Here is a 12,612-nt window from a genome sequence, read left to right on the forward strand (position 1 = left end):
ATATACTCTATATAGCGAACAAATTTATATAAATTCAAATAAAATAAACAACAAATCTATGTACTCGGAAAAATACGAAGCATAGAAAGCCTATAAAATTTCCGCTAGTGACAAACGAGAGCAAGAACACATGAGCAAAACGAACAAATATGTGACTTGAAAGTTACATTGGACGGTAAAGATTTAAAAGTGATCGGCGCTAAGCAATCGGTTAAAGTCAATTAGCGCTAGCCCTTGTTTGATCTGAACTTCATTTAGGCAGCCTCCGCAGGCCTCGCGAGAGCGGCCGAGAGCGGCCGAACGGCGCTTGAAACAACAAAGTACCTATCGGATTATGTTCGTTAGGTGCCGAGCCGATGGCGCGCGCGGTGTCACTTTCGTTATTTATGCGCGCGTAGTCGTAGCGTATGCGGCGTTGGATTTAATTTAATTTCCGCTGTTGATCTCGGAACGTTCGGGCGTGCCGCGCCGTGCAAAATACCAGGGCAGGCCGCCCGTAATTGAATCCGTAACGGCGAGCAAATTAGCACGCCGCGCCGGTCATTACGTTACACGAGTCGCACATTCGGCGAGGCGATCAACGTTCGTTAGCCAATCGTTCATTTAATTGCCGGGAAGGGAAGGGGGGGCAGGCACCGATAGGCTCCGGTCAAGCCGCAGCTTCGTGTTTTAAACGTGTTTAAATAAATACGGGTCGGGTCTGGGCTGGTCGGTATATATAGCGACGATTTAATGGACCATCGTATAAAAAAATCTGCTTATTTATCGTTGCTACTTTTCCAGGGGATTCAATAAGAGATAAGGAGAGAAACGGTTATTAGTCCTTCATTTTTCTTAAATTGATCTGAGAATGGAAAACTTCCCAGTGGACACAATGTCCCAAATCCGGCACATAAGACGTCATATGGCCCCGATTTGGAACATATGCGTTTGGATTGTGTCACATCTAGAGTCCCTCTAATCGGAGTCTGGCCATACAGTTAGAAACTTTTAATTGGTTCGCCATTTCTTGGCAAAAGCAAGAGAACAGAAAGAGAAAAAGATATAAGAGATAAAGAGAAAGCGATATGAATGTATATCGTGCGGTATATCGCTTTCTCTTTCTCTCTTTATATTCTTCTCCCTCAGAATTTTGCCGGAACTGCAAGTTGGCCAGACTCCGATTAGAAGAGGCTCTATAGTCACATCCAGCTCGCAAAGATACGCGATTGTTGAAGAATTGAAGACTATTCGCGCTCATTTTCACGTCCGGGATAAAGAACGCAGCTTTCTTTGCTTGATAAGCGAAAAGCTGCGCGGACGAGCGCACGTCAGACGGAACGTGCGTGACAACCTGAATCCACCGCATAGCGGTCTTTGTCGACAATATAATATATCGCTTCGATATACACGCTGGGCCGACTGGACGGGCAACGGTGGAGATCTGTCGTTCGGTCAGCCACCGCGATAATTAGGTTTTACTCGGCTCGCTTTAATAATCCAAACGGCACGCAAAGTGCATCGCGCGGCGCGTCCTCGCGCGCCGCGAATCCCGGCGGCCGCAGAAGCGGTCGTAACATTAGCGTCACCGTTAGCCGCGGGCGTGTGACAAATTTTGCAAGAATCCCGTGCCACCACCGCCATACCCCCCCGCCCTCTCGCTCGTCCCATCCCCGGCGGAGCTCACCCCCAAGAATTGTTAACGCGTTTCCTGAAAGCGGGGTCACGAGAGACGAGCGAGCGAGCGGGCGAGCGAGCATGCGCGCGAAATTAGCGAGCTGGCGAAGCGCGGCGCGGCGCGGGTGCTCCGCCGCTATAAGTACAAGCGGATTCCGATCGAGATAATGAAAATTAACGACGTTAAAGCGCCGTCACGCCTGCAATTAATTATCGCCACGATCCGCGCTGCCGCCGTCGCTGCCGATCGGCCCACACGGTGCCCCATTGCACCGCCGTACCCCACTTCTGCGCTATTGCTACAACATAATCGCGATATCAATCCTTCATTAATTCCCGCTTCCCGCGGCTAAAGGACGACGCTCGGCGCGCGGAGACTCGGCGGAGAGTCCGGAGACTCTTCCTCCGCGCGGCGCGGCGCGACGTCGCGCGATTAATTCTGCCGGGGACACTTTATAAGGCTACACAGGGTGTCCCGCCGTCACCCGATATTAATGACGCGTTGCTCGGGTCAGTGCGTACTGGAGAGAGTTTTTACGGTCGAGAGTCGCCCGCATAGAACGTAGCTGTCGCGGCTCGTTGGCGATCACCCCCTTTCCGATTCGCGTTTCGTTTCGCGTTCCCCCGACTGGATTTTACGACGGTGAAATCGCACTCACGGTCGACGTAAGCTATCGCAGTTTCGGGGCGATAAGAGAGATAGAAATTGGAGTGGCCTCTCGAGATTACGACGAACAGATTAAACTCCTCGTTTAGATAAAGAGTGCGTCATTGTGCGAAAAAAAATATATCTCCGTCCGCTATCGCCGTATAAAATTACCGAGGCACCCTTTGGACGGCGCAGAGCCCATCGAGTTCTATGAATTATACATCGCGCCGTGACGGCAACCCTCGTCGTGAAGTTTCTCTCGCGGTGGATGATCGCCGGCGCGCGCGAGCGCGGTGAGAAAAAGCAAACAAACGGAGAACTCTTAATAAAACGGCGACGATAGCTAAACGGCGAGCGGCGATCTTTCCCATTCGGGCAACGATCCAGATGCGGGATCGATCGTTCGCCAAATTTCAGGCCATGCGCATCTCCGCGTGAAAGCCTGAGGAGCCCCTTTCCTTCCTCGGAGATCCTTCTTCCTATTCCAATGCTTCTCTCGCAAGATACATGTCCGCAACGTTGAAATAGCATCGTATTTTCCTTGGTCGAGAAGCACGAAGCCATGTGACGAACGCATCAAACTTTTATATATATATATATATATATATATATATATATAAAAGTGTTAATAAAAAGTTTAAAAATTTACAATTCGTTGAAAATGTTTCAATTTTTTCTGGTAGAGGGATGATATGATCGATTATTTACACGACGGTGTGATATGATCAATTATTGGTAGCCCTAGAAATGTGAAATGGAAATCTCTCTGAGAAAGAGAGAGAGAGAGAGAGAGACAAAATGCACTTTTGCGGGATTATGTATTATGGAAAAAATGCATCTCTTGAAAAGCATAAAAATAGAACTTAATAGAACTTAAAATAGTTATAGTATCATGATCTTATTCAGATTCCAAAATTTCGGAGAATTATATCGAATAATCTTTCTTCATATTTTACAAGAAAAAACAACCAATTCCTATCTCGAGAATGTTAAATTTATCTCCAATATTTTTCCATGTGTTTTGGCAAGAGTTTATCGAGAACGTTGCGATAGATCTCTGTTCTAATCAACGACAACATGGATATCAATATAATGAATAGTGACATTACAGAGTTCAAAGCGCAAACGATAAGCTTCGTTTTAAGTACGAAATTCTATTTACAGAGCAAACTTTACAAATTGTATACTCGCTTCGCCTGTGCCTAAGCGCCGTAATAAAGTTTTTAATCTCGTTAATAGCCCTAACGAGTATGTCTCGGCTGAAGTTTTAAGTCGTGTCATCTGCCGATTGCGGAGGGACACGTGCTGAGCACGTGTACACGCCGGGCTGTAAAAAGAAATGACTTCTTGGCAGTGTGCCGCGCCCAAGGATATTCCTAAAGATTTTCAAGTGCGATTTTCTGTACGAGCGCGCGTGATTCATTTGAATAAAAAAACATTCTTAGTGATTCAGATATTTATATTTAAATTGATACGCAGGATCTAGATAACAATGACGACATATGTGTTTGTTGTATCTTTCTGCCACATACGTAACTGCAAGTCAGCTCATGAATCATGCAATTTAGCATTAAAGATCTTTTATTTCTACATATAAAATTGTTATTAAATGCTACTTAAATATGCAGTGACGGCGATATAAATAATCTTTTTTAATCATAAAGCAGATAAGACTAATTGAAAAAGAAAAAATACCTCAATGTGCAAAATTATTTTACATCCCCACGAAGAAAGTACCCTGAACTCTTTCTATTACGTAAAAAGAAGGGAGTATTGCAAAAAAGTAAAGCTTTGTACGAACTTTGTATAAACTTCAATAAACTTTTTATTGTTTTAAAAAATTTTTGAACTTCTGAATCTCAACCGAAGTAGTAAGGACTTCCAGAATTAAATACTGAGCATCGTCCGGATCTGCTTGAGCGTATGTCACTGTCGTCATCTTGTACAACCAGGCGGCCGCAGCACTGCCCGATTTTACCCTCGCGCGTATGCTCAACAGTCCAGTGGTGGCTAAGAGGACCTCCTGTATCTTCAAGCGCAACAAATCGATTCCTGTAAATGTTTAAACCGTTTTAAAATTGTCACGCTCATATTGCATTCATTCGATTTATTAATGGTATTATTATACTGATCGCACCAGTCAGAGTCTTAGCGGAGACGGCAATCGCATCCTTGGGTATGCAGTCGCTTTGAACAAGATCACATTTATTGGCCACGTCAATTATTGGACGATCGTCCAACATTGGTTTTATCGTTTTCTGGACGTGCTGATATTGCGCCTTCAAATCAGGATGACTGACATCATATATATGAACTACGACATCCTGTAGGAAAAAAAGAGAGAGAGAGAGAATTCTTAAATAAAGAAATTTCTTCATAAAAAAAAATAACAGCGAGAGAGAAAGGAGGGGGGACAGTACGAGGTCAACGTACAGCGATTATGGCATCTTCTAGAGTCACAACAAACGGTTCAATCAGAGTTTCCGGCACGTCTTGAATGAATCCAATAGTATCTATGTACAAGATTTTTAATCTGTTGGGCAAAATGCCTTGATGCGTGGTCGTATCAAGGGTTGCGAATAATTCATCCCTAGGTTGTAAAGAACTGTCGTCCGTGAGCGCTTTTATCAAGCAGGTTTTCCCTGCGTTCGTGTAACCGACCACAGCGACCGTGGGAAAGCCGTGCTGCTTACGCTGGCTCCTGATGATTCGCCGATGCTGCTGCAGCTTCTTCAGTTCGTTCTTCAGTCTCTTCTCTTTGCTGTCGAGCAACAGTTTGGTGTCTTCCGTCACGTTTATCGCGCCGCTATGGGTAACGCACGTTTCGAATATCTTCTTTCGGATGTACGGTAACTCCGCTAGGGCTACCTGCAATTTTGCCTCCGAGGTCTTCGCGTGCGCGCGGAATATGTGGATGACTATGGAGTAACGGTCGTACACCGGTAGGCCGAAGATCTTCTCCAGCTCGGTGATTTGGACGAATTTCAGCAGATTGGTGCTGACGAACACGGCGGTGGGGTGGCATTTGCTTAACTCGTTCTTCAGATCGTTCAGCGAGCCGCTACCCAGCAACTGCTTCCTCTGTAAAGTGAGTAACGGGGCGTACTTCGTCCCGACCACGCACCAGTTGGGCAAAGTCCTTATCAGCGCCACAGCCTCGGCCATTTGCAGTTCTGGCGAGGTGTTCCTCTTCTTGTCCCTGCCCCATTTTATATACGGCTGCAAAACAAATGTCCTGTGTCCGTCGAGTGCGACGCCCAAGTAACGATTGGCGATCTGGACATACGTCTGCTGCTCCTTCTCATCCTCCGCGGATACGTACTCCTCGGAATCGTGATTCGAACGACGAACAACATTTTGTACTCCCGAGCTCCCGTAGACTGTATCAGCATTGTTACACGCTCGCAGATTTCGCTGGGCGGTATTTAGGATCCTACGTACGCAATGCATTTTGCAAAAATATCGTCAGTCTCGACGCTTAATGTAACGATCGCTATCTATATAATTTGTACGAAGTATTTAATAGCGCTATTAAACATCCTAGCGTTATAGTTTTATTATGTAAGATCATTTAATCTTCTGGACACGCTTTGATGTTTCTCTTAATTTTTGTCCGCGCGAAAACATAATAAGAGAAACAATTAACAATTAACATACGTTTAGATTATAAATAATGGGAAATCACCCTGCCCCGCTCATTATTTTATTATTCTTTATTAATCTCCGTAGAAGTTGCTCCACTTGTGCGAGGTTATGTTGCCCGTTCTAACCTCGTCACTGGCGAAAGTACGTCGATCGGTACTGCCCGGTACGACTTTTTCGCATTATGCAATCTTGCTCGTAAGACCTATTCGTTGTGTATAACGCTAACACACGTGCACACTAAATATACGTCGTTTCAATTGTGCGAAATGATTACAGAGATTACAGAGAAATGCTTAGCGCGAACAGCACTCTCCGATCAGCTGATTCCACATTCCACGAATATACGGACGCGTGTAATGCGTGTATATCAATTATTCAACACGTATATACTCGGTACGCGCGACCTGCAACACTGTATCGTGAAATTAATTCCAATCGATTTGTATATGTAAAATATTAAATTTTGTATAATATGAGCGCTAAAATACACTTTGCGTCCATTCTATTTGTAGATGTACAGTTTAAAATTTTTAAGTGCTAAAAAATTCCATCGGGATTATGATTAAAATCTTTACCGCTTTAGCGAAAAATATTGATACTTCATTCATTTATTCGACACGCGGACAGTTTTTCTCTCGGCGATGCCGCATAATTTGATCACGACATTCGATCCACGCACAGCACGCACACAGGAACGTGTGCCACGTGACAGCCACTTATCGGAGCAGTATCGGCTGTCAGGCGCCGCGCCTCCGGCCCTCGCCTCCGCTCCGCGAGTCGCAGACGGTCCACACTGATCGCGTAGTATCGCGAGTTCAACGGATGCGAGTGCGTCGCAGCGGAAATGGAGCCGGGAACGCTGGCGAGGGTACTGCACGACTTCCTCACCACCGTCGACGGAGAGCTGAGCCTTCCCAAGGGACATTATTTCCTGGTACTCGCCGACGCTCGACGCCTAACCTAATAAGCGAGCACTAGCAGTCAAGTGTAAACGGCTGAAAAATATAACAGACTGGCCTGTTGCTCCCTGTTTCAGATACACGAGATCGCGGACAAACACTGGTGCTACGGCCAGTCTCGAGACAGAGTCGGCAAGTTCCCCTTAAGTCACCTGCATAAAGTGGAAATACCTCATTTTAGTGATACGGAAAGACTGTTCGTTTCTACAGCTAGCTTCCCTGGACAAGAAAGTGGAGATCTGTCTTTTGCGGAAGGTAAGATTATTGCTGATACATGCCGCCGCGCCGTGCCGCAAACTTTTTTTGAAGAACATGAAATCGTAGATGTAACAATGATTTTTAAGTTTTAATGTCACAGAAATAAATAATAATTGAAGCATAAATTTTCTCGCTGTTAGGAGAACTCGTAATTGGAACGAGGGACATAGGTTCGGGATGGTGCGTGGGCAGAATAAGCTCCAGAAATGGAATTTTTCCAATGACACATACGTGGGAACTGGACGCAACATTGATAAAAGTAGAACATTGTATTAAAAGAAGATTATATCTTATTTACATATAAGCTGCGAATAAAATTGCTAATGGAAATGCTTCTTACAGAAAACGATAAGAAATAAATCAATAAGAAAAAGAGCCAAAGTAAAAACGACGCTAAAGGCACAACTTGACGAAGAATTGGACCTAACTGCAGGAGAGACGGTCGTTGTCACGGAAATTTTAGATGACGGCTGGTGTCGTGGCGTTGCGGAAGATGGCAGAGAAGGCATATTTCCCGAAGGATTTATATCTTACGTAGATGCAGATCAAGATCAAGTTGATCAAAGAGAAATGACAACCGAATGTACAACCGAGAGCAATCTCGCGTCTTTCTCGACAGTTCACAATGGCACAACTTACAAAGATTTTGATGAAACTTGTATAAATTCTTATGCAAACTTGCCTGACGGACCTGCTCCAAACTACTTTGACTTGTTCCCAGACACGTTGCCAGTAACCAATAATACAGAAGACACACGGTACAATACTCATGCGAATTCCGTCGATATTAAACCATATGCTATAACGTTATATCCATTTAATGCACAGTTTCCAAACGAGTTGAGCTTCGGAGCGGGCGAAGTGGTGCATCTCGCCAGACACATCGATTCCGAGTGGATAGAGGGTATGATCGATGCCACCAAAGGTATTTTTCCATCATCTTACGTCAATATCATAGTCGATTGTGCGGAAGCGAAGCAGCAACAAGTCCAATCTGAAGTAATTTCTGCGAAAAAAGATGCTCTGGAACCGGGTGTTACTGTAAAAGTGCTCTATACCTTTGACGCACAGATGGATGGTGATTTAAACGTCCACGAGGGCGAGAGTGTCACCGTGCTAGAAATGGCTAATGAAGATTGGGTGAAAGTGAAAAATGAGAGTGGTCTAGTTGGTTTGTGTCCACGGGAATACTTGAGCTCGGTGTCCGAACATTCGTTGGACAGTCTGCATCAGGAATCGAATTTAGAAGACTTTGAAGATTTTGTGATGATTAGGCATAAGGAAGCGAACGCTGTTGCAAGCGAAGAACAAAATCCGAAGAGAATGTCGCAACCGCACAGGCCAGCGCCACCGGCTCCCGCTCCAGGCAGAGTGCCGTTGCAGAAGGAAACTGTTGCGAACGGCGAATTATCTGCTCACACGAAAGGAACGTGCGAAAACGAATGTGCGATCAATAATACTGTAGATATGAAGCAAAAGCATGCGGATCAACGGCAAAATGTAATATCGGAATTGGTTATAACGGAAAAAGAATATGTTCGCGATCTGAAGTTAACGTACGAAACATTTAATTTGCACAATCCGAGTTTCCTCGAATCGAAGGGGATTGATGTCGCTACGTTATTTGGAAATATTTTGGAAGTTATTCACGTTGCTGAGGAGTTATTGGATATGATTTTGAGGGCTATGAAAGGTTGTGATGAAAGTTTGCAAACAATCGGGCCTTGTTTCGTGAAAATGGCCGAAAAATTGAAAAATGTTTATGTTAAATATTGCGGAAATCACGAAGCTGCATTAGCTTTGTTAAAAAAGGTATCTATATAATGTAACCAAATTTTTTAATTGACAAAACTTATCGTGATGTAACGAGTTTATGATAATTTCAAGTTATATAATCGAATCTTACCTGTTTGTATTTTAGTATGAAAATAATGAAGAGATCATGAAAGTATTTAATAAGGGTATTGAGACATTACGTCGTCAGGTTGCTTGTTTTGACATGAGCTCTATTCTGATCAAGCCGGTGCAAAGAATTTTAAAGTATCCACTAATATTATATGAATTAACAAAGGTAAGCAACTGCATTAATTACATAAAATGTAAAGAATTGTACGAATAATTTATTTCGAAGGCAATAGAAGTCTAATTTTGAAATATATATTTTAATGAGGTGCCAATAAATTTATATATGTACATATATCAACTTTAGCAACATTTGCGAAATTGAATTTAGATTACTTTTCAGATAAATATTTATACGCATGTGTGTATTCAAAGTTCTTACAATTCGCATTGTAATATTTTCCTACATGGAAAATAATTTTTAGTGTACAGAAGACGATCATCCAGATAAAGCAGCCATAATGGAGGCGTGGGAGGCTATGACAAATGTGGCCAGTTACATCAACGAGTACAAACGGAGGAAAGATATCGTATCGAAGTATTTAGATAATGATAATACCTTATTTAGCAAAATGTCAAAATTAAGTATGCACTCTGTGGCGAAAATGTCAACAAGATTAAGCACGAGATTGTCGGCGAGTCTGGGATTGACGAATGTCGCGAGCGATACCGAGTTCGAGGAATTCGAGAAGCAATTTCGATCTATAGAGAAATGTACATGGCAATTAGTGAAAGATATTGAACAATGTATGACTTATCTGAGTGATGAAGCTATGTCCGGTGAAGCGATAGCCGATTTGCTGGTTCATTATTATCAGGGAAATCCGACTGCCGAGGTGAAAAAGCTGCAGGATATAAGATCTGTAATTTGGTCACAATACATACGGGATTTTAAGTCGTACATCGAAAAGACAGTCAGCGCACCATTAAATTTCCTGGCGACGCTGCTAGAAGGACCGGCGGTGTTGGTAGCGAAGAGACACGATAAGTTGCTGGATTACGACGCCGCTATTTCAAAGAGTGAGAAATCTAAAGAATCAAAAATTGTAATTGTTACGTTACTTTTTTGTTGTAAGCATATTGTTCCTTTCATGATTTTTCTTGATTTATCTTACATTTTCTTAGGTACAAGAAGAATTATTCACTGCCAAAAGTAATTACGAAGCTCTGAATCAACAATTACTGGAGGAATTGCCTATATTGCTGGACGCAGCAGCGAACATTTTAGTTAATTGCATAAATGCTTTTGCTGGCGCACGAAAATTATTAAACGGAAGAATTACCAAGCAATACCTGACCCTTTGCGAAGTATTTGGATAACATTTTAATAGAAAACTTTCAGTCTGATGTAATTCGAGAGTGAATGTACGCGAAACATAATTTTTTTTCCAGACATCACCGCATATATCGTCGCAAGATGTGCTGGAATCATTTCTCGTGAATCACAATTTAATATGGAATCAAATAACGCGTTTCGCATTTGCTGGTGCGAATACTCGAATAGACGAGGGCCAATCGCAATTGTGTAAACAAACTGAAGAGCAGAGATCCTCACTCAGAGAGAAATACACTGCGGTAAAGTTGTATGTGGTGGTTGAGGATGTTGTCAGTACATCTACACTGGAGGTGGATGCTGCGAGAGGTACGTTGATTGGAGTCATAAAAAAACAAGACCCAATGGGAAACACGGCGAGATGGTATGTCGACACTGGAGTCACTCAAGGGTTTTTGCCTTCTCAAAAACTGAGACCGGTTCGGCGGCAAGCTCAGATCATGAATAACGATCCAACTGTGTCGGATATCGCTGCTGCCGGGAGAAAGAGTTCCAGCCCTCCAAATTTAATGTCGTTGGATTCACCAGAGAAAGAGATCAAGAAGGTGTCTTCGTCGCATTTGCAGGATTTGTTCTCGTTAAATCAAGAAACGAAGGTAAATCACAATTACGGCAACGTTCCCGAAACGCCGAGAGTTCGAGTGTATCAGAATGTACACAGCGAAGTTAGTATCCTAATATTTCCATATTGCGCTCCAATATCTTTTTATTAATGTGATTTAATTTTTAGTTTTACTACGCGATGTACGATTTTGCTGGAAACATGCAGGGTACGTTGCCCATTACTAACGGCCAAGCCCTGCGACTTCTCAGACCTCATGACGAGAAAGGAAACGATGAATGGTGGCTCGTAGAGAATCGCGACGGTAAACAAGGCTACGTTCCACGGGATTATTTAAGCTCGCCTATTAAACCAAAGCCATAACGATAAAACTTAAAACTAAGCACAAGTTTTACATTACAGTTTTATGCTAAGATCGTGAAAATTAACTCGACTGCAAGATTATTAATCATTGGTAGCAACTATTGATTAGTAGCGATTTGTCAGTATTTGAATTATCTCATATACATGTATATTATTGATATTTTATGTTAATGAAGAAGCTTTTTATACAGAGTGTTTGGTAATCGACATAGCCGAGTGCGAAGGTGGATTGGGTTAAATTGAAAAGAAAAGACCTTTAGCATTTTGCAATTTTTGCAATAAATAATGAGATTAATAATGATCCGCGAATTAGCGTGTGTTCGCACGATTCGGCGAGAAGAGACAGTCCAGCGTTTGCCGTTGCTCGGCGTGCAACGAGGTATTAGGAGTGTTCTGTAAACAACAATGGCTATGCACAAATGACGCGTGACGCTGAATCTTCACGCACCTAGCGACGGTAAACGCTGGGCTGTCTCTTTTCGCTGAATCACGCGGACGCACGCTGATGTGCTGTTGATCCAATCACGCTGTTTGATCCAATGCCTTACCTTCACACTTCGGCTGTGTCAATAATTACCGGATACTATAAAATTTTTTATCTGGTCTGATTAAACCTAAAGATCTAAAGGAGGTGATCAATCAAAATATTATTAGATATCACGCCAATACTCGAAAATAACTTTTTAACTTTTTAAATTCCTCGTTAGTACTTCTAGGTTTATACATACTTGTTGTGCACTCTTTAAGATTTTTACATATATACTGAATCATCGTTGCATTATTATATGCATGTATAAAATGTATTAAATGTAATATATGCATGTATAAATGTAGCGCTTTATCAGAAGCAACTTATTTTTTTTCCTGTGACGGTTGGATCGTTATTAATAGTACAGGATTAAAAATTGATATTATTGATATTGTAGTATAAAAAATTGCACGTGTGCTTCTTGCCTAACAAAATTGTGTTCCAATAAATCATTTTTATAGGAAGCAATACATGCCACAAGCCTATCAAATAAGTATACATATATTTATAATTTTTTTATTTGTATACATTAATCATATTTTAACTACAATCAACTTTTAACGTGCAATTTTTAATGTATATTTGTATATAGTGTTAAATTTTTCGAAAATTGTATATTATTTTAAATATGAATACTTACGGTAAAGATATTAATAAAAATATTACGAAAAGGACACTGATCAAGTCTTAATTATGACCGACCGTTATTTTAATTCCAGTTAGAAATGTATTAAATTGCTTTAATAATTTATAATA

At 42.1% G+C, this 12,612-nt stretch overlaps 2 protein-coding genes across 3 annotated transcripts; one reads left to right on the forward strand and one right to left on the reverse strand.

The window, feature by feature from the left end:
• Positions 1 to 4,105: 4,105 nt before the first annotated feature.
• Positions 4,106 to 6,740, reverse strand: LOC143895596 (putative GTP-binding protein 6). Of its 2 annotated transcripts, none has more exons than XM_077402850.1 (4): positions 6,612 to 6,740; positions 4,739 to 5,738; positions 4,443 to 4,629; positions 4,106 to 4,357 (listed from the first exon to the last, which is right to left on the reverse strand). In XM_077402850.1, exons 1-4 carry the CDS (start codon positions 6,614 to 6,616, stop codon positions 4,131 to 4,133), a joined length of 1,419 nt encoding a protein of 472 aa, XP_077258976.1. In that variant the 5' UTR covers positions 6,617 to 6,740; the 3' UTR covers positions 4,106 to 4,130. The 2 variants fall into 2 exon arrangements, with proteins under 2 accessions (XP_077258976.1, XP_077258975.1); XM_077402849.1 differs by having other exon boundaries at positions 6,526 to 6,662.
• A 3-nt stretch (positions 6,741 to 6,743) lies between these two features.
• On the forward strand, positions 6,744 to 12,530 carry LOC143895595 (rho guanine nucleotide exchange factor 38). The gene is made up of 9 exons (XM_077402847.1): positions 6,744 to 6,884; positions 6,987 to 7,164; positions 7,308 to 7,426; positions 7,510 to 8,979; positions 9,089 to 9,238; positions 9,495 to 10,115; positions 10,195 to 10,377; positions 10,462 to 11,067; positions 11,133 to 12,530. Exons 1-9 carry the CDS (start codon positions 6,795 to 6,797, stop codon positions 11,325 to 11,327), a joined length of 3,612 nt encoding a protein of 1,203 aa, XP_077258973.1. The 5' UTR covers positions 6,744 to 6,794; the 3' UTR covers positions 11,328 to 12,530.
• The last annotated feature ends 82 nt before the right edge of the window (positions 12,531 to 12,612 follow it).

The sequence above is a fragment of the Temnothorax americanus genome, unplaced genomic scaffold (assembly GCF_048541705.1).
Source record: "Temnothorax americanus isolate GAGA-0224 unplaced genomic scaffold, ASM4854170v1 Scaffold16, whole genome shotgun sequence".
Lineage (NCBI taxonomy): Eukaryota > Metazoa > Arthropoda > Insecta > Hymenoptera > Formicidae > Temnothorax > Temnothorax americanus.